Below are 23,092 nucleotides of genomic sequence, written 5' to 3'. Positions count from 1 at the left end.
ATTTATTTATTTATTTATTTATTTATTTATTTATTTATTTATTTATTAGTTTTATTTTATTTAAACTAGAAAGGAACTTCGTTAGAGCAATCCCTCAGTTTCCTTGATGGAGGACTGGTGAGCACTGCCTGTTGATGCAAGTGCAGCAGAACTTCAGCAAGCAGTTCTTCAGCTTCTCAGTGTTCATGTAAGCAGGACACAAGATCAAAAGGATGTTTGATGAGGTCTAGCATGACCTTCCCAAACGCTAAGGGCATTGACTGGGTACAGTGAGACATTTCAGTCGTTCAACCAAAAACCAGCCTTTATCAGAGACACCTGCATTTCCATAACTGAGCAGTCTTATTGTTGGCCTTTCTACTTCACATCTCTCTCCCTTAATTTGTCTTCCCAGATTCAAGGTTGCCCACGTGGAAAAGCCACCTCTAGCTCAGAAAGATGGGAGAAATGGAACAGATGAAGCAGGAGGCTGAGCAGCTGAAGAAGCAGATTGCGGTAACGCTGGCAATAGTCATGAAACTGCTGGCAGAGTGTCTACCCCTTGTGTCTAAGTCTCCAACTTGGAGCTGAGCTTTCTCCAAGTACATCCTTGGAGCCTTCTGCAACACCGCACAGCCCTCTATGTACTAATGGAGATCTTCCTAGTATGGTGGGAGGGATTGGAAGGAAAAGTAGACAACAAGGGGAAGAATGGAATGGACACTGACATCATGACTGCAGATGGGCAAAGACTAATTCATCTCCAGACCTCTGTCTGTGGGGGCAGCTGGTGTTCTGTCAGGCTGGAGGATTCATGGAAAAGGTGTTGCATGGGGAACTGGGCAGCCTTAGACTCACCTCTCTACTGCTTGTTTGACTGGTGCTGAGCAGCCCTTATCACAGAACAGGAACTCCCTGTGCTGGGTACAATACAAACTAAGCAAAACTCCTATCCATTTTAAATGAGACTGTAGGGAAGGCCTCTGAATTTTACTTGCTGTTGCCTCCGTCACACACCTTTTTTTCTGTCTCATCCACTCTTGTCTCTCCTCCAGGATGCCCGGAAAGCTTGTGCAGACACAACACTTGCTCAGGTAAGGGCCAGGACTGACTGGGCAGGTTAACATGCATGAGGTCAGCTAGCATCACTTCCAAGGGGACTCTCCAGGTTGGAAGCAATTAGGAAGCAGGGATAGGGAGGCAGTACAGCTCCTGTTGGTCCCAGATTAATTCTTTCCCTCCCCCTGCTCTTTCCTCAGATTGTGTCTGGAATGGAGGTTGTCGGCCGCATTCAGATGCGGACCCGAAGGACTCTGCGTGGGCACTTGGCCAAGATCTACGCCATGCACTGGTCAACAGACTCCAAGTGAGAAAGATGCTGCTGATCTGCTGGGTGCCTGGCAGCACGTAGATATAGAGAGCAAGAAGGCTCTGGCAAAGAAAGACCTACTAACACAATCTTATTCCTTTCTTGCAGACTACTGGTCAGTGCCTCACAAGATGGGAAACTGATTGTGTGGGACACATACACAACTAACAAGGTAACAGTTATGTGGTTGCAGAAAACTGGGATGGGATGCGGGATTGGAACCCTTCAGATGCCCTCGCCCTGCTCTCCCATCTCCTCTGCTGCCAGAGGCCAGACATGGTTTCTTGTCCTCCCAGGTTCACGCCATCCCTTTGCGTTCCTCCTGGGTCATGACCTGTGCCTATGCACCCTCAGGTAATTTTGTGGCCTGCGGGGGCCTTGACAACATGTGCTCCATCTACAACCTCAAGACGCGTGAAGGCAATGTCAAAGTGAGCAGGGAACTCTCAGCTCATACAGGTGGGTGTTCTGCCTGTCAGCGGCCTGGGTGCCTCTGCTTCCAAATCTCACTCTTCTAGCCCTGCTCTATCTCATATTCGTTGGTTCCTGCTCCCCAGGTTACCTCTCCTGCTGCCGGTTTCTTGATGACAACAATATTGTGACTAGCTCTGGAGATACCACGTGGTAAGTGTTATCCTCTGTATCTTATTGACACGAGCAGCCACAGGCACTGAAAACTCACACTGGTCCCATCATATACTGCATTTTGGGAGAGCTCTGCCTCATGGTGGTGTGTGATCTCAGGCGCAGACTCTATGCAGCCCCTCTGGCTCTTATGGCTGAACAAGTGGTGCTCTTTCTGCAGCATCTTTCTTTCCACTTTATGTAAGGATGTTTTACCTGAAGGCCACAAAGAGCAACTCAAGAAGCCAGACTCATTGCTCTGCAGCTGCTGTTTTTCCCTGTGCAGGTTGGGTCAAGATACAGGTCTATCGGTGAAACGGGTCTATACTCCCACTCATCTCACGTGGTAGCCAGGCCCATGACTTCCTTCCTTTTCCTTGCAAGCAGAACAACTCTTTAAGCCAGCTAACAGCACTGTATGGCCTTGTCTGGCTCTGACGAGTTCTCTCTTCCACAGTGCACTCTGGGACATTGAGACAGGGCAGCAGAAGACCGTTTTCCTGGGTCACACTGGAGACTGTATGAGCTTGGCAGTTTCCCCAGACTTCAAACTGTTCATCTCTGGAGCCTGTGATGCCACTGCCAAACTGTGGGACGTGCGGGAGGGTACCTGCCGCCAGACATTCTCAGGGCATGAGTCTGACATCAATGCCATCTGCGTATGTATGCCATCTGTGTGGTAGAGGGGAAAAAAGAAAAAAGAGGATGGGCCAGCAATGAAATAGAGTCTCAGGTCAAGGTTGAGAGAGGCTGTCAGTCACATGAGGAACAAAGGTCTTGGGATTCAGCCTGAAGCAAAGAGGGCTTGAGTTCAGGTTGGGGGCTGGTTCTTCCCAGGCACTGGGGCACCAAAGCACCTGCCATTCTTCAAACCTGGCTTGGACCCAGCCAGTACACTGTCATCTGTGGAGCTCAGCACGATAACACGTGTTTATGCTGCTTTGCTTGTACCAGCTGTTGGGAACCTCAGCTTCGGCATGATCTAGGAGCCTTGACAGAAGACACAAGTGAGGTAGCTGGAATATCTAATTTAGCTGAAAGTCTCGTCTTCAGCTTGTACGGGTGGTAACTTGGGATCACAAGATTATCTGAAGAGGAACTCTTTATGTAAGGCAGCAGAGAGATCTGGGAAAGTATCCACCGTAGAGGCAAGGATTCAAACCAGAGCCTTAGAGGTGACAGAACAGTATACAGTGTCATCTCTTTCTGCTAATTAAATGGGTCTGCTGGCTTCCTGCAATGTACAGCTTCTCTCACCTGACACGTGGCTATTCTTCTGCCACACCCGTGTAGCTTGATTTTTGCTCTGGGGGCTGGGGCAGGACACACCCAAGAAGCACTTATGAGAAGGTGGCTTCCTGATGGTTAGCAGAGAGGTGAAAATCCATAAAAACAGCCTCATTAAAATCCGATGTGCCCTTCACAGTTCTTCCCTAATGGCGAAGCCATCTGCACTGGCTCAGATGATGCCACCTGCCGCCTCTTTGACCTCCGGGCAGACCAGGAGCTCATAGTGTACTCTCACGAAAGCATCATCTGCGGAATCACATCAGTCGCCTTCTCCCGCAGCGGGCGCCTCTTGCTTGCTGGATATGATGACTTCAATTGCAACATCTGGGACTCCCTGAAAGCAGAACGTGTGGGTGAGTGGCTCCTGGAGGCACTTCTTTCATTCTCTGCAGAGGTCTTCTATCCCTACCAAAGAAAGGAAAAGCAATGTATCCCTAATTTTTCTGAAAGGGACACATCCTATACCAACCAAAACTCAGCAGTGCTTTCTTATGCTTAAATAATAAATAAACTATCTTACTGAATGTTGGCTTTAATGTTAATCAGGTCAAGGCTTTAAACAAGTTTTTCAGAAGGGAAAAGTGTCAATATTCCTCTTAGCTAAACTGCTCTCAAACATCAGTATTATTTCATACATTCTTACAGCGCTGCACGGTGGCCAGGCACCAAGCTGAGCATGGACCTGGGCTTCTATCCAGCAGCTTTGGATGTTCTGATGCAAAGGATACGCCTAGTTACTATCTTTCTTCCAGACATGGCTCCTAATCCCCCAAAACTTATCACAGCCCACATTTGATCTCCAAAAGCATTGCTCTTTTAGTTTTGTCAAGGACACCTTCCTTTCTTAGCCTTACAATGGCTCCGTGGTGAAAACAGTTGGCAACGATCTCTTGCATTGAGGATGCTTCTAGCTGGACCTTCTTAAGAACATTGCTCCTTGGCCAGATACCCTAGTTGTACACCATGCACAAATGTTCTTCTGCACACTTGCTCTGATTAGCCAGGTACAGATTGCTAATCACATTTTGCGGGAACAGAATGATGCATAAGAGACTGGGTACACAGACTGTGGGGAAAGCACTCAGCTCAGTTAAGCCTTTTGCCTTCTCCCAGCCCTATTTCTTCTACTGATTTCTCATCATCTTCTCCCATCAGGAATCCTTTCTGGCCACGACAACAGAGTGAGCTGCTTGGGCGTTACAGCAGATGGCATGGCTGTTGCCACTGGCTCCTGGGACAGCTTCCTCAAGATTTGGAACTAAGGACAGCAGAGGAGAGAGAAAGAACAGCGGAAGCATGGCCCACGGCAACCGCATCATCAGCCAAGCACAACAGAAACACCCCCTTGTCACTCTCACTTCTCTCTACACACAGGTTGCTTACAGGGGTCTCCTAGAGTGAAAGGGGAAGGAGGGGGAGCACACACACTGGCTGTTCTCTCTAACTCTAAGTAAGCCTAAATTCTTGCAGGCTTGAAGACCTACAAAACACATCAGTTATATCTCTGGACTTTCCAGTACACCTCAAACACTGCATCTTGCTCCAAACACTACCACCCACATTTGGTATCCAGCCCTTGGAGGACCCCTCATTCAACATCTCTGTCCTAGACCTTTGATTTAACTATACCTAGCTTCTGTGGGGCTGTCATACTTCTGCAGGCAGCCTCAGAGATATACTAGGCTTGAGATTTATAACATGCAACCCTTACCAAGCAGGTAGTGTAACTTGGGCTCACTTTCTATTGGGAAAAACTTAAGACTTATCTATGGATAAATGGGGGAAAAAAAATAGCCCTCAGACCTTCCAGACTACCAGAGAATGTTTTATTTATTCTTGTTTGCTTCTTGCTGTTTCTTCTCTTTTTGCCTCATTCCTATATTGTGCAGTGACCCTGTCTAACCAGTAGCCATCAGCCACCACTTTCATGTCTGTTCTAGGTCTCCATAGTCCAGGCAAATAAAGAAAGCTGACATAAGCAGCACGGACTGTTATTTCCAGAGCCGCTCTTCTCCCGTGAACACTCTCTTGATTCTCTCTCTAAAGAATGTATTCTTTTAAGTCCACAAGGAACATGTTCCTCTGTTGTTTTGTTGAGAATAGCCCTATTTGTCCTGAAGTTCACTGCTCTGAGTTAGAACGGGGCACTGAAATTATATCCCTGCAAGCCTTGGAGATCTGTCACAACTTCAATCTCTCAGCTCAGGAGACAGCTGAGCATCAGAGCTAATGGAAAGCTGACATATTAGTCCCTTAAACTTAGAATAAAAGAAGACACACATACTGGACAAGCAGATTGCTCCTACTGTCACCTCAGATACAGAGTATCAAACACCAGCTAAGTTTTAAGATTAATTTATTTACTATAAGAACTATACAGTCAGTACAGCCTACGGAGAACCAAAGCCTGTACGTATATGAATATACATAAGGTTAAGAGTATTATCTTCCCAACAGAGAAAGGAGAAGATAAATCATGAGTCTGGAGTCTTAGTTGATTTCAGGATTTCCCAGTCCTAGAGGACTCTCTGAAAAGAGAATTACAGGAAGATTTTTGGAAAAGAAATCTCTAGTTCTCCACAAAAGGACACTGTTGGTTTTCTTTGTTTAAATCACTCCAAGCACAGTTCCCAGCTTTGAGGTTCCTGCTCAGATCCACTGCCACATCCTTCTCCCCAGGGTTCTCCCCCAGTATGTGCTTCTTAACCTACAGAAGGAAAAAAATGATTGTAAAATACAAACTGAGTTATTCAACTCTCAGTAAAATACGTAAGCCATTTTCAGGCCATCCACCTTTGACGGAATATCTGGCACTCTAATGTAAGAGTACAGGATTTTCATAGAAAATAGAGGATACACTGGAAGGGAGTAATATTGTGATAGAGTTGGGAATACAGATATGGAACAAGATTTGAGAGGGATCTAGGCATAAGATCATCCCATATAAGCATTCTCAGGATATCACCAGGCTCTACAGGTTTGGGAGACCATCATTCCAGCCTGTGGCTATACAAAAAAAAAAAAAAATGGAGAGATTTGTTATTTCAGCCCCTTCCCCTCCCACAGTATGAAGCAGTGAGATTTACCTGACGTTGGACAGGAGCACTGGGGGAATTATCGTCTTGTAGGATACTGAAGGGAGAACGGACAATCCCACCAGAGGTTGCCAAGATCTTGTTGCTGGCCTTGCGTCTTGCATGCTTGTTCACTGAGAAGCAAAGGAAACAAGTCAGTGTGTCACAACAAGGCTAAATGGTCCTGGATTTTACGTGCTTCCTGACATATGATCTCATACATGTTATTCAGAAGGTAAGAGGATCAGAACGAGACAAAGGCAGAGGCTGGCAGGGACCTCTGGATCTATCTGACCATGCTCTGCTCCAGCAGGGACACTGAGGGCTGAGTGCCAAGGACCACAATTGGGTGGGTATTAGAGATCTCCAGAGAGAGCCCAGAGCCTGTGGGCAACCCATGCCAGGGCACCATCACCAGCACAGCACAGAAGCGCTGCCTGGTGTTCAGAGAGAACCCTACTGTTCTCTCTCATGAACTCTCTGGTTCGTGCCCATTGCTTCTAGTCCTGACAGTGGGCAACGCTGATAAGAGCCTGGCTCTGTCCTCTGTGCACCCTCCTCTGGGGTGTAACTCTTCAATCCCTGAGAGAACTCATTTAGAGAAGCAGTCCCCAGCCTGTCAGCTGGAAGAACCGTTGGAGACCGACCGCTTGCTCCAGCACACACCCGCCCCACACAGCCCCTCAGCCACCCCCAAGGGGCTCACCAGAGGCCAGGCCGGGCCCGGCACAGCGGTGCGGCCTCAGGGTCGCCTCGCAGCCGGGCTCGGGGCCCCTGTCGGGCTGCAGCTCCGCGGCGCCCCGCAGGGCTGGCTCTTCACACGCGCGCTCTGCTGCGGGTGGTGGAGGCTCCGGGGGCGCGGTGTCGACGGCGAAGACCTCTCCGAGCTGCCTGACCAGGCACTCCACGCTGTCTGCGGAGGAAGAGACAGCGCTCAGCCCACACCGGGAATAGGCCCCGGGGAGGCGGCCCGGCACTCACCGCTCTGCGTGTCCTTCATGGGCGTGCGGGATATGCCGGGCGTCGGCGAGCGTGGGTCGGCGTCCTGAGCGCCTGCCTGGGCAGGCCCGGGCTGGGGGCTGCCTGCGGGGGAGCTCACCACCTGCAGGAGGACAGCGGGCGCTGAGGGGCCGCGGAGAGCCGTGAGGAGGGAGGAAAGGGGGAAACGCTGTACCTCAATGGGGGTGCGCAGGATGCCGGCACTCGGGGAGCGCGGATCGCTAACGTGAGCCAGGTGGCGGTTGCGGAGGGGACCGGGCATGGGAGTGGTAGGAGCACTGCCCGAGGCGCCCATAGTGGCGGGCGTGGAGCCGCGCGGTCCCCAGCCGGCGGCGCTGCCGCGATTCAAATCTCCCGCTCGGCCGCGGTGGCGCCGCCCCATTGGTCCCCGCCCGGAATAGGGCCCCGCCTCCGATCCCGCCCCGTGCCCGCCCCCGCTCCGCCTCCTGCCTTCTGTCGATCTGCGTGAGACTCCGCCCCACGCCGCGACGCCATTGGCTGAGGAACTCGGCAGGGCCGCCCGTGACGGCTGAAGGGCGGCTTCGATTGGCCGAGACGGCCGGCTCGAGGGGCAGGTGGGCGGGGCAACCGTCTCCAGGCCACGTTACGGGCGTGCCCGCGCGGCACGGGATTGGCCAGAGACCTTACGAGCACGCTGGACTGCGATTGGTCAGGGTGGGGCCGCGGGCGGAGCTGCAGTGAGCCGCTGTCATGGCGGAGCTGAGCGAAGCGCTGCTCTCGGTGTTGCCGTCCATCCGGGTGCCTAAGGCCGGCGACCGGGTCCACAAGGACGAGTGCGCCTTCTCCTTCGACACACCGGTAAGCTCGCCCCGAGGCCGACCTCCGCGGCCGGCCGGGCTGCTCCCCGCTCCCACCCGTTCTCAGCCCACCCGGGCGCCGGGGGTGCCGCCCGCGCGGGGCGCCATGGGATTTGTGGTTCCCCGGCTGCCGGGGCCGTGTGCGGCCCGGTGCGGCGCAGGGCCGTCCGAGACTACAGCCCCCGACGTGCCTCGCGGCGCACCCCTCCCGGCCGCGGAGCGCTGGGGGCTGTAGTACCCGGCCGGAGCGGGCGTGGGCAGCTCGTCGGCCCCTCGCCCGCCGCGGAGTATGCCGGGGGCTGTAGTCGGGCGGGGGGCGCTGCCCGTTGGCCTGGCGGCGTCACGCGGCCCCGCGGGCGGGGGCGAGCCGGTGCTGTGTCACTAAGATGGCAGTGGGCGTCTCCGCGGCCCTCTCCACACCGGTGCCGGCGTCCCCGCGCCTCTTTCCCGAGCCGGCCTGGGTGGGCCTAGGGAGGGGCGAGTGCCCCTCGGTCTCCTCCGCAGGGGATGTGCCGGAGCCCTCGGGAGAAAGGCGCTGCCCTCCGAAGGTGGAGGCTCTTTGGGAAACAAAAGCCCACCCCCTGGCCCGGCTTCCCTGCTGAGCCCCGCGCAGTGCCAGTCCCTGTGCTCTTGCCCTGTCTGCCTACTCTCTGCATTTGGATCCCTGCCCGCTTTGGCTTAAGGCCGGTATCTTTGCTGAGGTGTCTTCGTGCTTCTGGGGTGAGCAGGGCTCACCTGTAGCCAGTACAGAGTTCCTCACAAGCTTTTGCGTGCAACAGTGAAAACAAGCAGTGGTGTGCTGGCCTTCCCTGTGCTGTGGCCTGGCAGAGCTCCCCATGGCCACGGGAGCTGTGCCTGCAGGCAGGGTGGCACAGCTGCACTGGGAGTGGTTATGCCACGTTCTGACTGTGTGCATGATGCATGCTGCAGGCCTCTGGTGGGGCATCCTCCTCACCCTCCTGGGGATCTTGCTCAGACATCACAGGTTGGGTATCATCCTGCTGTGTGTGAGGAGTCATCTGGGTTTACCTGTACATCACCCTATAGGAGCACCTATCCTGGGACAGCCAGAGCAGGGCTTGCCAGCTTAGTTCAGATCAGTTACTAAATAACTGATATATAGTGATGAACAATTGCCATTATTTAATCAGTAGTTGATAGCATTCCAAGAGGTACCTTCTATCCTAACTGTTGGAATGGCATTCTTTGCTGTCTCCCTTCAGTTTTTCTCTCCCCTTCCTTCCAGGAGTCTGATGGTGGCTTATATATCTGCATGAACACGTTCCTGGGCTTTGGGAAGCAGTATGTGGAAAAGCATTACCAGAAAACAGGCCAGCGGGTCTATCTGCACCTCAAAAGAACACGTAAACCGGTATAAATAAAATAAATAAAACAAGGTGGCAGTACTAAAAAATAATAGAAGTCATGCTTGTTCTGAAACTGGGAGGTGGGAGATGTCTCAGTGTTAAATCAAGTATAGAGTTTTTCCTTCTGAGTTATCAGTGATGTTTTTCTTGGTGAGTTGGGATTCGCTAGACCTTCAGCTCTGCTGATGTTGAGCCGTTGTACCTAGCTGTTGGCCCAAGTAGTTACTGCCAGCCCTCTTGCGGTCTTTGCAGTAGCTTAACTCCAATCCTTAATGCTTGCCACAGCATGCCTGTCCCTCTAACTCTCTAACCCTATTTCTTGTCAATGAAATAGAAGGAAGAAGATGCTAATTCCAGTGCTGGGGACCCCCCAAGGAAGAAACCAACTCGCTTGGCTATTGGTAAGGAGGCGCTTGTGTACCATATATTTCTTGTCATTTTGGATCAGTCTTTTGAAGCTGCTTGGCTTCATGGCACATTTCCGTTCCCCTTCCTCTTCTAAGCTAGCTATGGTAGTGCCCCCAACTGAATTCAAATGTAATGTCTTCTAGTATGTCATAGGTAGGCAGTTACTGCAGAGCAGATGTTGTGATGGTAGTTTTGCTCTGCATTCAAACTTGTAGCATGTTTTCTGTAGGTCGGTAGTCTTTGTCTCCTCTCTGAACTCATTATGCCCGATAGAGCTTGGTCCCATACGGGTCTGTTATTTAATACAGATGTATCTAGTGAGGGGTTGGAGTAAGTCTGAAAAAATAAACATAAAGTTTCCAACAGAAATATTTCTTTTGAGAAATTTAACTAGTGGTATTTGTATAGAACAGGAAGGAATTACTGATAAGTGCTGTAGGAACACTTTGGGTTAGACAGTTTCTTGAAATATGAAGCTGATACTGGAGGAAATACACAAAAACTTAAAATGCTGGAACTGCTCCAAAAGTAATGCCTCTTATTTTATTATTTTGGCCCACAAAATCAGAAGTGGATGTTGGTGGCATGGCAGTAGATGTTGAACCTTTCCACCAATATCCCATTACGTTTTGTTGCTATGTGACAGATGGCAGCAGAGGGGCAGTCTAACAAAATGGTATCTGACATGGAGGTGCAAAGAAACGAAAATGTGTCACTGAATTTCTCCATGTGAAAAAATGGCGCGCTGAATTGATATTCAGTGACACTTGCTAAACTTTTATGGGAGCCACGCTCTGGATGTGAATACTGTGAGGAGGTAGGTGGTGCATTCCAGCAGTGACAACAACAACAGTATGTTTCCTCCACTGGTACAGGTTTTTAGGATCGCAGCAGGTAGGCATTTGTTCATTGCTGGCAAAAAATACATAGCTAATGGTGAGTGTTGAAAAGTAGTGTTTTATAGCTGAGAATTTGCTCTATCAAGTAATGTTATTGTGCTCTTTGTATTTGTTGTAGTTTCCATGGAAATAAATAGAAGGTATTACTTTTGGAGCAACCTACACATTAAGAGCAAGTCCTTTTTCAGGAGAACAGTGCTGATGTTCCATCACTTTTTTTTGCACCAACTGAAAAGCTGTCATAGGAATCAGAGAAGATGCTGCTTATTTGGAGCACTATCAGCTAGCAGTTTCTTAGGCATTATGGAGCAGAGGATGGGAACATTTTTATCAGTAACATTTTCGTGGGTTGCTGGAGGTTGACCACTACAGGGAAATCCAGAACTTGTACCAAGCAGGTCTTGCTTCTTAGTCACTTTTTCCCTAGCGGTGCCATTGCATAGCAGAAGCCTTGTGAGAAGAAACCTCACTGCTGCTATTGCTGCTTTGGGAGATATTCGTCCCAGTCTGCTTTGTGAGTTATTTCTGCATCCTCAGTTCTGCAAAGATCTTGAGACAAGTTTTCCCTGGATCAGAGAACAGTTGCCAGTTATAACATCATAGTGGATGAATGAAGCAGAAGAAAATAAAAGAAAGTAATAGCTTTGTAGCTGAGGCAATGATCTCAGACTTGAAGAGGTTTTTTTTTCTGTTTTGGGGACAGATTTCAGCTCTGTTGTAGCTCAAGTGTAGTGGTGGATTAATGCAGACATGGAGGAGGGTTTTGAAAGTATAGGAAAGATTTAGGAACAAAATATAGCTGCATAATATACCCCGTGGTCTCTCTGTACCTCAGCCTCCCACTCCACGAAAAAACTGCCAGTAGTAGCACTTGCCCTCCATGCCACTCTGTTGATAGAAAGACTCTTGTGGAGGTTGTGATGCTGAGATAGAGCCATGAAGGCAGGAGGCCTCCTGGGGCAAGTTTGTGGGTATATACAGGGTAGAAAACGGGTGGGAAACAGTCTGCCAGCTGAGGACCCTTTTCCTCATCTGGAGCCTCAGGAGGTTCGTGTAATGCCTCAGGGGACTTTGAGCAGTCTGTTTTTCTTTGCTTAGAGTTCAGGAGCTGTATAATATCCTGAGATTGTGTACTGTTTTGTTCCGTGAAGTGATGACAGATCTCTCTGGGATGTGCTGAAGAGGTGCAGGAGAGAATTATTTGAGATGCTGTTGCATGATGCTTACGACTTCTCAGAAATTTTTAAAACGACTTGGGCTTGCAGCATTTGCATTCTTACGTGGCAGATCTTGCATAGTCTAAACACTGTAGGTATCTGTGGTGAGAGGTGCAGGAGATATTGTAGGAACCAGATGTTCTTGTCAGTGATGTTTTATCAAATGCAGTAATGATTCTCAGAATTGTGTCACCTCCAGAATTCCTGAGGCAGGGGCATTAAAGACTTCCAGCAAAAACTCATATTCCCTTCAATGGTTTGTTGCAGAGATTTATTGCATCCACAGCATGCAATTTTCAAATAAAGGAAATGCAGTAAAAAAAAACCATGGAGGTTTAAGGTTGTCAATAAGCAACATGCTTTCAGCCCTGTTTCCTTCTGGAATGTAAAGTGTGAGCTCTTGCAGAACAGGAAAAGCCAAGAGGTTTTTTGTGAGAACCTTAGAGAACCAGAGCCTTCCCTCCACTGCACATGTAGCTTCTCAGTGACTCTGCCTGTGACAAGGGGGTTGAAACTAGATAATCTGTAAGGTCCTTTTCAACCCAGGCCATTTTATGATTCTATTCTATGACTCTTGACGACTTGCAAGTAATCTGTTGTGTATTGAACCTCCATTTCTGTTGCAGCCTCTTGAAAGCATGGCTAGATGGGCAAGAGAAAATACCAGTACTGTGCCTTTCCTAAGGCTTTTTGTGTGTTATTCTGGGTGTTGTGCTCCCAGAAGAACTGCTAGTTCTCTGTATTTGAGTTCAGGACATTGATTTTTCTTTTTTGGAAGAGGCAAGAAGCAGAGCCAGGCTCCTTGAGGATGCAGATAGGCTAGTCCTTCATGCTGGATTGGAACACTATCTCTTCCTACACATCTCCATGTGTGATCTGAGGTGCACTGTGATGGATAAACAGCAGTCTTTTGTCATGGCCCTGTTGTGGTCACTCTGTAGAACACATCTGTTTTTTCCAGTTGTAGTCAGGGTCTCGAGTTTCTTTAAGAGCAATTGTGCTTTTGTCAAAAGCACACCTGTTGTCACTAGGCTTATATTTCCTTCTGTGAGGTCCGTACCTGCAGCAGGAATGTTGGGAGGTAGACATGAAGAAAGATTATGGAACACTGGTCTAGAATTTTGCCTTAGTCATGATTCTTTATTTCTTGTAAGCTACAGGTGAAGAAGTGTTGGAAACTATTTAGTTCTTATCTCTTGCCACAATGTTTTTTCTTTCTGTAGGTGTAGAAGGTGGATTTGACATCACAGAGGAAAAGTTTGAGTATGATGAAGATGTAAAAATAGTGATTCTCCCGGAACATTTGGATATTCCCCGTGATGGGCTGGAGGGACTACCTGACATGGTCAGAGACAGGGTACGTTTGGGTGGAGGGTGACGTTTTTTACTAGCAGGGAGGCAAGGAAGCATTGCTAGGAGAGAGCTGCGGGATTATTCTACAGTCATAAATTACTTAAACAGTGCTTTTATAGTATGGAGCCTGGTTTATGACCAAATACTGTCTTTCTGTGAATGACTTGCAGTTCTGAACGTAAACGTAGAGTGCTGTAGAACTGGAAGTTTCTTCTCTTGCATTCCGCATTGTTTTTCTTGCTCTTCTGACTAGATTGCCAGTGCAGTTGAAGCCATCCTTACAGCAGACTCAGCTTCCCGGAAGCAGGAGGTGCAGGCTTGGGATGGGGAGGTTCGACGTGTTTCTAAACACGCTTTTTCCCTGCACCAACTTCAGAATGATGTCCGCATCCCACCATGGTGAGCACAGTACTGACATTTGCTGTATCATTCTGTGTCCCAGATGCGCCCTGATCATCTTCCTCTCCTGTCCCAGAAGATGAGATTTCCTCTCTGGGGCCCTGCCCTGTGTGTGAGTGTGCCTTGTGTAAATACAAGACCGGGGGCAAACTAAGGTATTTCAGGATGCTCAGCGTTCTGAATTACAAGATAAATGAGATCACAGAAACTTTTGTTCATACTGTGATCAGTGGGTAGCAATGGAGAGGGCTTAGGAGATAGAACCCAAAGGTTTTTACCCTAACAGCACTTTATTCCTTGTCAACAGTGGCTGGAAGTGCAGCAAGTGTGACATGAGGGAGAACCTGTGGCTGAACATGACCGATGGAGCCATCCTCTGCGGCCGGCGCTATTTTGATGGCAGTGGAGGCAACAATCATGCAGTGGAGCACTACCGGGAAACTGGCTACCCACTGGCTGTGAAACTGGGAACAATTACTCCTGATGGGGCCGGTGAGAAAGGGGGATCCAACAAGGGTTATAGATGGCAGGCACTGCTCAGGATGACTTTGGTCTCTGACAAGGTAAAGGAGGGAGGATTTCAAGGCTGATCTTGCCCACGATATGACCTGGAACATGCAGTATCAATCTATCGTGAGCTTTCCCATCTCCCACCCTGACCTGCTTCTTGTGGCAGACAAAGAACCAGCTGATTAAATCTTCTCTCACTTGTAATCTGAAAGCTTTTAGAACAGTTATCCAGCTTTCTCTCTTATTTTAAGTAGTGAGATATCTATCAAGGATTTTTTGTGTCTAAAACCTGAGGGTATAGCACAGTAACCCTTTCCTCAATCCAGGTATACAATCTCAGTATTCTATGTGTTGTACTACTCTCCTGAAGAGAGAAAAGAGAGGAAAGTCCAAGTGCTCAGTTTGTCAAAACTCCCAGTTCTGAGCACCCAGATATCTTCATCCAGAGTGAATTTTAGATCACGGGCCATGATTATTTTCCTCTGTGTTTCTGCATAGATGTCTACTCGTACGATGAGGATGACATGGTCTTGGATCCCAACTTGGCAGAGCACCTCGCTCACTTTGGGATTGACATGCTCAAGATGCAAAAGGTGAGGGGCTATTGCTGTGCAGACCTAGAGGGGGAGAGAAGAAACTAAGTTTTCTTAGCTGGATCCCAACTTTCTGTGGCTGCACAGAGCCATTCCTGATGAAGAAACAGTGTTTTATTTATCAAACAGAGAGTTGCCTTGTCCGCCTCTCCCATTGCCTTTTTTGCATTTCTTTCTTGTCCAGTAGTTTCATTTCACTGTGGCTCTGTGTCGGTACTTTTGGCAGGAAGGTGCCCACACCCCTAGCTGTGCTCCCTAGATTTATTGTTAATTTGTAGTTTTCATGCTCCTTTTAAGAAAATGCCTTGGATTTCTCTCATATTTCATAGCATTCCTCCTTCTGTCCCAAGTACTTAAATATTTGAAAAGAATTCTCGTATCTTCTTTTCACATTTTGTTTCTCTACTGCATTGCCCTTTTCACACCTCAGTTGTTCTCTTAAGTTGTCTTTGAAGGTTTTCTCCTGTTCTTTCCCTCCACAGACAGACAAGACAATGACAGAACTGGAAATAGATATGAATCAACGTATTGGGGAGTGGGAGCTCATCCAGGAGTCTGGTGTGCAGCTCAAGCCCCTCTATGGGCCCGGGTACACTGGTATCCGTAACCTGGGCAACAGTTGCTACCTCAATTCTGTGATGCAGGTGCTGTTCAGTATCCCAGACTTCCAGAGAAAGTAAGTGAGCCTAATCACTCTTTTCCATTGACCTGGGATCCCCTGGCACCAGTACAAAGAGCTGGGAGCTTCTGTTGCAGGAATCAGGCTCAGAACTGTCTTTGCTAGATGAATCCATATGTCTCTTAGATTGCTCTGTTTTTTTCTGCAGGTATGTGGACAAGCTGGAGAAGATATTCCAAAACGCACCTTCGGATCCCACACAGGACTTCAGCACACAAGTGTACGTAGACTTTTGGTGAGAGAAGGAAGGCTGAAGCTGCCTGGGTGTATCCCTTCTGCATTGCTACAGGTTTCTCCCTCAAGCCTTGCCTCTCTGTTTCCATGTTCATCACCAGACACACTGGTCTTCTGTGATCAATAAGGATCTAAGCCAAGAAAGATATGCTGAATGTCCTAGATGGAGAAAGCAGGGTTTATCTCAGTGCCCCTGGGGACTCTCAAACCTATGATGTGAGGGATGCAGTACCATATGTTACCACGAGGGGATTTCTGGTAGGCGTATTCTGTCTGCGTAACAGCTTCTTTGCAGAAAGGTTTGCTTTCTGCAGAGGAAGAAGATGGCTAAGAGCAAAGAGATACACAGATTTAGAAAAAAGCATCACTCTCAGTGGATAGTTTATATATGCTTAAAGAGACTTCCTGCAAGAGGTATGGAAGAAGGAGCACAGGTTTTCAGAGGGCGCTTCATTTAAATACATTGCTTTGCTTTTGCATCTGCATTAAAACAGCAAAGCAGTATATGGAGGCTTGGGATAAAGGAAAGGAAGGTAGCATTTGTGGAAGAGAATCCAGAGGTAAGCAAAGATTCCAAATTCTAAAGCCTGGGGTTAGGTGTTCAGTTAGGAGGAAACTGAGACAGCCTGGGCAAAAGGAGGAATTGGTAGTGTTTGGTTCCAGACAAATGGCAACAGTGATGGGGAAGAATTGGAGTGAAGTGGAAGAACAGGAGGATCTGGGTGTGGGAAGAAATCACTTGAGCTTTGCTATTGTCCATTAAGTGCCTCATGGAGTTATTCTTAACCTTCCCCTTGGGAAACTGTGATCAGTCTGCTCATAATATTGCTATTTCTAGCTCAGGCAATTTCACTGTGTCCTGTTGTCTCTTGTGCTGTCAGTTAGATACGCTGCTACTTTAGCCACGTCAGGCTGCATTATAGCTTGGCTGCTGAGCAGCTGCTGTGTTGCTCAGCACTGGCAACCCTTCTGTGAGGAAAGGGAAGCTGTTCCTTTTTGCTCTCCCCACTGTACAAGCAGTGGTTGAAAATGTTGACCAGAAGTCCAAGTAACTTTCCTGTGGATGATGTCTCATGGGCCCAGAGGGATCAGACCAAGATAAGGTGATCTTAGCTGATGCAGTTGAGAAAGCCAATCTCTGTGAGAATTCCAGCCATGTCACTGTTGAAGTTGGACAGGTTTCTGTGGCTCCCAGAGTGTGTGGAGTTTGACAGACTTTGTCATTCCAGAGCCAAACTGGGTCATGGTCTGCTATCTGGGGAATACTCAAAGCCAGCTTCTGCAGAAGGGGAACAGCAGCCTGATCAGAAGGTGAGATCTGGATATGGTTCCCACATGGTGTGTGTTAAATGGGGGAGGAGGAGGGAGAACCATTTCTGAAGATATGTCCTGGGGTTTGTACCATGGCCCCATCACACAAAGAGCATGGCTAAGAGTAGAGTGTTGCATACGAGGGCACACGTTTGGTACATTATGAACACCTCCTTCTTCTACCTTGTTATTTGCAGGGTGTACAAAATGGCATTGCTCCACGCATGTTTAAGTCCCTCATTGGGAAGGGACACCCAGAATTTTCCACTAACCGGCAGCAGGATGCCCAGGAATTCTTTCTGCATTTCATCAACATGGTGGAGGTAATGGCTGAGTTTTATTTCTCTGATTTTGGAAAAGCCTGGCTTTTTTTCTTGCTGTAACATGGCATGAGATGTACATGTGAGAAGCTGGCAAATGGAGCAGAAAGAGGGAGAGAATAAAAGGAAAAGGGGCAGCTGGCACCTGTGGGAACAGAGAAAGAGACATGTTTGCCATGTTTTCGGGGCTGATTCCCAAGAGATTCCTCCTAGCAAGGGCGCAGATGGAGATGTAAAATTCAGTTTAGGAGTTAGAATGGCATGCGTTCCCACGATCACAGAAGATGTCTGTAGGTTCCTCTTTGCTTTTCCTGTGGACGGGGTGTAGAAATGAATACTCTTTCACCATGTCTTGTGTGGGACTGCTGCTGCTGTAGATCGTTATTTCTGCCATTCTGATGCCATATCCATCCTTGTAATCTCTCCCTCTTTCAGAGGAACTGCCGCAGCTCGGAGAACCCTAATGAGGTCTTCCGTTTTCTGGTGGAGGAGAAGCTGAAGTGTCTGGCCACAGAAAAGGTGAAATACACCCAGCGTGTGGACTACATCATGCAGCTGCCAGTACCCATGGATGCTGCGCTCAACAAAGGTTAGTGATATGTCCTAGCCAGGATAGCAGCATACATTATGTCAGGTATCGTGCTTTTCTTACGGAACTCCTTAAATGGGAAAGAGACTTCCTCAAGCTATTTCTCTGCCACTTCTGAAGCCAAATTCTTCACCTGGTCTTGTAGGATTGGGCTCATTTCTTTAGTGGTGTGACAGTGATGTCCCTCTAGAGCCTTTCCCTCCTACACTTCAAGCTGGGCTGTGGTTTAGCAGCAAAGCAGAACTGCAGAAGCAGAATAGTGCTTGCAGTTGCCAGCTTTGTGCTCCATTCTTGAGAATGCGTATCCATGTATCTGTAGGCCCATTCAGCCTCTGGGTGTAGGTTACACAATTGCTTTACTTGTACCTAGAGGTTGTCCTTGACTCCTGTACTTTATTCTCCTTTATTCTCTCAGATGAATTACTGGAATATGAGGAGAAGAAGCGGCAGGCAGAGGAAGAGAAGCAGCCACTGCCTGACCTGGTGCGAGCCAAGGTGCCTTTCAGCTCCTGCCTAGAGGCCTATGGAGCTCCAGAGCAGGTGGATGATTTCTGGAGCACAGCCTTGCAGGCCAAGTCTGTGGCTCTCAAGTGAGTGTGTGGGGGTTACTAACTTGCCAGGCTATGGTGAGTGGGCTGCAGCCGCATCTCAGGGGGACTTGTTTTCATCGCCCGGAGAAGGCGATGCATTACTGAAGAGCATTCCCACAGCTCTTCAGTCCTCCAGATCTTTGTCCATAGAACATGGAAGCAGAAGGGAACCAGTCCATCAGTGCTGGAGTGTAATCCCCTGAAGGATTACAGTGGGCAGAACAACAGTGCTAGTGTGAAGTCCTTGCCATCAGATTTCAGTTGCTGAGAGGCTATGAAAATACAGTGACATCCCAGAAAATTGGCAGCTTTTATTCTAAATGCAGTTTAGCTGTAAAATTAGTACTGACGAGTACGGCAACACCAGTTCTGCGTGATCTCCAGAATGTCTTTAAGGGAAGCTTTTTATCTGCTAAGGTTTGAGAAAAATGCTGAGCATAACAAACACCTGGGTTAAAGTATGCTAACTTAAATGCTAATAGCAGAGCTTTAAAGAACAGCTGTAATTTGTCACACTGCCAGCAGCACATGTCACAATGGTGCAAAGGTGTAGTGAGAAGAACACAAGCTTAAGCACCTTCCTTCTGTGATGCTACTGGCTGTCCTGCAGTGAAAGAGTAGTTGTCAAAGAGCCCAGTAAATCCATAGAATGGGACTTTTTTTTTCCTAACAAATGTACTATTATTAAGCAATAGCTACTAAAAATGAACAGTAAAGCAAACGGTTTGAAAAATAATGTTTTGCTTTTAAATAGTGAGTTGTGTTCAAAAGCTTTGTTAGAATTAGCATTGAATATATACTGCTTAAATTAATTCTACCGCATGTTAAGATTATTCTGGTAATGAGTCTTAATGTTGCTTCTCCCTTCACAAAGGTTCCCCTCTGTTTTGGAGATGCCAAACACCCTTTCCCTCAAACTGTGACTAAATAATGTTCAATCAAATCAAGTCCCTGTCAGCTTAAGACTTGCCTCTTCTGCTTCATAGCTGAAGAAGTGCTTTTGCACTTGAAAGCTTATCACTTTCTGCAGCTTTATCTGTTGGTCTAATAAAAGATTATATTTCTTGTGTTCCATAAGAATAATAGTTTAATTAAATCCTAAAATCTGAGTCAGCTTGTAAAATGCATGATTGGGAGATAAAGAATGTACTGTGTTTCCTTATCCCGCAAGATTTTGTAAATGCTTTATTCCACCTAATCTGGTCAGAGAACCTGCTTTAGAAATTGTTTGGTGTTTAACAAACTTTAAGCTCAGCCTAGGAGAGTTGTACAGATTTGTCCCTGCCTTAGGACATGCCTCCACCTTACTGTTAGTTGATTTCTTGAATCAACTAGATGCCCTCAGTCACTGCTAACAAAGTATAAACTGGCTGTTACGTTAATGTCTTTCAGAACAACGCGGTTCGCCTCTTTCCCAGATTATCTGGTGATTCAGATCAAGAAATTCACTTTTGGTCTGGATTGGGTGCCCAAAAAGCTTGGTAAGAAGGACAAGAAGTCCAAGCATATAGGTACAAGGTGTCATAAATGGGTATTGTGATCCTTGCTCCGTAGAGGAAAGTAACAACCCCAAAAGGATCTGCAGGCTAGCATGTTGTGTCCCCAGTGACTTGCCCTTCTAGAACTCCCAACGGAGTCTTCTGTTTCTGCCTGTGTGTCAGACTGAGCAAACACCCTGTCTTGTAGATGTCTCCATTGAAATGCCAGAGGAGCTGGATATCTCTGCACTGCAGGGAACGGGGCTGCAGGATGGAGAAGAAGAAATGCCAGACATTGCACCCCCACTGGTGACACCAGATGAGCCCAAAGGTAGCCTGGGGTTCTATGGCAACGAGGACGACGACTCCTTCTGCTCCCCTCACTTCTCCTCTCCGACATGTTAGTGATTCTCCTCCTCTCTTCCTGATGCCTGATTCGTTTCCTTGCTCTCCTTGTCTTGTCTCCTATCCTAGTGGTTTCAGACTTTTCCTGTCCCTCTGTCTGTGAATATCAGCTGCCTCCCTTGCATGTAAGGGTGTTATGCAGGGGAGTTTGTTAATTCCCTTACTGTGGGAGATGAGAAGGTGGCATGTCTTGTGCATGTAGAAGGGGCAGAGCTGAGATTTACACAAGATTTGACTGGCAGAGAGGTATTTTACATAGACAAACCACAGCACAGGGCAGGGTTTGAAGGCTAGGAAATGGGCAGTGCTGCTGAGTTAATGAGGTGAACGAATCCTTGTGTTCCCTGGAGTGCATGTGTGTGAAACCACATTTTTGAATAAAGTGTGATGAGGAAAGCAGGGAGTGAAGAAATGGCTTGGGAAGCTGTATGAGACTGCACAAAATGGTGCAGGCATGGCTTGGGTGGGAGCGGGTGGCTCTAATCTCTGTTTTCTCACAGCCCCCATGTTGGATGAGTCAGTGATTATCCAGCTAGTGGAGATGGGTTTTCCCATGGATGCTTGCCGCAAAGCAGTGTATTACACAGGGAACAGTGGGGTTGAAGCTGCCATGAACTGGGTCATGTCACACATGGATGATCCAGGTATGAGACCACATGGCCATGGAGAAACTTACTGCATCTGGGTCACTGTCTCACTTCTTGTCCCACTGCAACAGGGAAAAACTAGTCATTTGAACCTCAGACTGTATCCCTTCTGGGGCTGTGTTTTGTTTTCTGCTGCAGATTTTGCTAACCCGTTAGTTCTCCCTGGATCCAGTGGACCAGGGTCGACTATTGCCTGTCCAGACCCTCCATCAGAAGACAGTGTGGCCACCATTGTCTCCATGGGCTTCTCCCGGGACCAGGCTATGAAAGCACTTAGAGCAACGGTGAGGGGCACAGGTGACATCAAAGCAAAACAATTTTCTCAGGAATAGGCATTTGCAAGTCTTTTCCTTTGCCTTCCAGAACAACAGCCTGGAGCGTGCAGTGGATTGGATCTTTAGTCACATTGATGACCTTGATGCAGAAGCTGCCATGGATATCTCAGAGGGGCGCTCGGCAGCAGAGTCCATCTCTGAATCTGTTCCTGTTGGTCCTAAAGTGCGCAATGGGCCTGGAAGTGAGTTCCAAGCAAAATGAATACAGGCTTCGGGGTGCAAGCTCATCCAATCTAATCAATGCAGTAAATCCATAGGTTTTAGTGGCAGCAGCTCCCACAGAGCTGAATGGGTAGGAGTGGGGAGGAAAAGGAGAAGGGTGGCAGTGTAGGGCCCAAACCCTTCAGCATGGGAATTAGTTGGAAGCTGATGAGTGAGGCCAAGAAGATGCTGTTAAATGAAAGGCAGGAAGGATTGTAGTTCTTTCCCCATATTCTGATCTTTGGTCTCATTGAGAAACTGAGTTCCAATCCATTTGCAGAGCTCTAATGCCAATGCAGTTTTGCCCTGGACTCTATAGGGAGGTGGAATTCCTGCCACTACCCATTCAGCTTACCTGAGCCAAATGAGCTTGGAAGAGAAAAGGCTCAGTGGAAGTCGTCATCTCATGTTTCTTTGTACCTTTGGCCTCAAGTCAGTCACACTTGACTGGGACCCATTTTTAAGTTAGTACCTAGGAGAGCTTCCATCAGATCTCACATCAGGAATTCTCTAGAGGGCCTCGCACAGGTCTGTGGTGCCTTTCCACTTTATCTGATACCTCTTCTCTTTTCCTCACAAGAATATCAGCTGTTCGCCTTCATCAGCCACATGGGCACTTCGACTATGTGCGGTCACTATGTTTGTCACATCAAGAAAGATGGCAGGTAAGAGGGGTTTTGACAAAAGGGGTCTCTGAAGTACAGCTTTAAGCCACTGTTCTGCCCTGTTTCTTCAGAGGTGATGGTGGACAGAGAGAAGCAATCTGGCAAAAAGGCTCACATAGCATCTTTGCCACACGATAGCATTCCTGAGCTTCCCCCTTTTGTGTGTTGCAGGTGGGTGATCTACAATGACCAGAAGGTCTGTGCTTCTGAGAAGCCCCCCAAGGACCTGGGCTACATCTACTTCTATCAGCGGATTCCCAGCTAGAACATCCTCTTGCTGTGTGTGGAGGGGGGGAAAGCGGGCCGTAGGCAAGGAAGGGGAGGGGTGGGGGCAGTCAGAGCAGGGTCTGCCTCCCCTGCTCCTCTTACCCGCTGCCCTTCCTGCCCTCGCTGTGGGACGCACGGGGAGCTGAGTTCCACGACAGGCTGGGGCTGGAGCCCCCGGGGACGGGAGCGAAGGGGAATCGGAGGGTGGACATACGTGTTTCTGTAGGACGTACCTTCACTACCCGCACCCCGCTGCGCAGCCCTTGGCTTTGCTGCTGGGGGGACGGCAGCTCCTTGCTTCCCGCAGGGGCAGGGCACGGGCGTGCGTGTGGCTCGGGCGGCGCTTTCTGCCTGTCCTCCCAGCGAGGGGGCAGCACGGGAAGCAGCGCGGGCCGTGAGCGGTGCCCCCTCCCTGCGTGCCCTTCACATGCCAAAATACACGAGGGACAAAATAAAAGTCGAAATAAGTCCC

General features: G+C 48.5%; 3 protein-coding genes across 5 annotated transcripts; 2 read left to right on the top strand and 1 right to left on the bottom strand.

Annotated features, from left to right (window-relative positions):
- The first annotated feature begins 438 nt into the window (after positions 1-438).
- Positions 439-4,524, top strand: GNB3 (G protein subunit beta 3). 2 transcript variants are annotated; one of them, XM_042867501.1, is made up of 9 exons: positions 439-495; positions 1,035-1,073; positions 1,239-1,345; positions 1,457-1,520; positions 1,645-1,807; positions 1,906-1,969; positions 2,430-2,631; positions 3,399-3,615; positions 4,418-4,524. In XM_042867501.1, the coding sequence occupies exons 1-9, from the start codon at positions 439-441 to the stop codon at positions 4,522-4,524; spliced, it is 1,020 nt and encodes a 339-aa protein (XP_042723435.1). The 2 variants fall into 2 exon arrangements, with proteins under 2 accessions (XP_042723435.1, XP_042723434.1); XM_042867500.1 differs by having other exon boundaries at positions 1,906-1,972.
- A 1,077-nt stretch (positions 4,525-5,601) lies between these two features.
- Positions 5,602-7,676, bottom strand: CDCA3 (cell division cycle associated 3). The gene is made up of 5 exons (XM_042867502.1): positions 7,511-7,676; positions 7,318-7,438; positions 7,043-7,249; positions 6,349-6,470; positions 5,602-5,969 (listed from the first exon to the last, which is right to left on the bottom strand). Exons 1-5 carry the CDS (start codon positions 7,628-7,630, stop codon positions 5,832-5,834), a joined length of 708 nt encoding a protein of 235 aa, XP_042723436.1. The 5' UTR covers positions 7,631-7,676; the 3' UTR covers positions 5,602-5,831.
- Positions 7,677-8,014: 338 nt separating this feature from the next.
- On the top strand, positions 8,015-23,088 carry USP5 (ubiquitin specific peptidase 5). 2 transcript variants are annotated; one of them, XM_042867940.1, is made up of 20 exons: positions 8,015-8,154; positions 9,400-9,525; positions 9,855-9,921; positions 13,268-13,401; positions 13,651-13,796; positions 14,104-14,288; positions 14,805-14,899; positions 15,382-15,575; positions 15,727-15,798; positions 17,042-17,123; positions 17,321-17,446; positions 17,879-18,032; positions 18,448-18,622; positions 20,015-20,103; positions 20,309-20,431; positions 21,006-21,149; positions 21,291-21,436; positions 21,516-21,669; positions 22,269-22,353; positions 22,525-23,088. In XM_042867940.1, exons 1-20 carry the CDS (start codon positions 8,047-8,049, stop codon positions 22,616-22,618), a joined length of 2,499 nt encoding a protein of 832 aa, XP_042723874.1. In that variant the 5' UTR covers positions 8,015-8,046; the 3' UTR covers positions 22,619-23,088. The 2 variants fall into 2 exon arrangements, with proteins under 2 accessions (XP_042723874.1, XP_042723873.1); XM_042867939.1 differs by having other exon boundaries at positions 20,309-20,500.
- The last annotated feature ends 4 nt before the right edge of the window (positions 23,089-23,092 follow it).

This window comes from Lagopus leucura, unplaced genomic scaffold (genome assembly GCF_019238085.1).
Source record: "Lagopus leucura isolate 7727_CA_CO unplaced genomic scaffold, USGS_WTPT01 Super-Scaffold_100001, whole genome shotgun sequence".
Lineage (NCBI taxonomy): Eukaryota > Metazoa > Chordata > Aves > Galliformes > Phasianidae > Lagopus > Lagopus leucura.
Note: the sequence above shows the minus strand (reverse complement) of the source record. Positions and strands in the feature narration are given on the sequence as shown.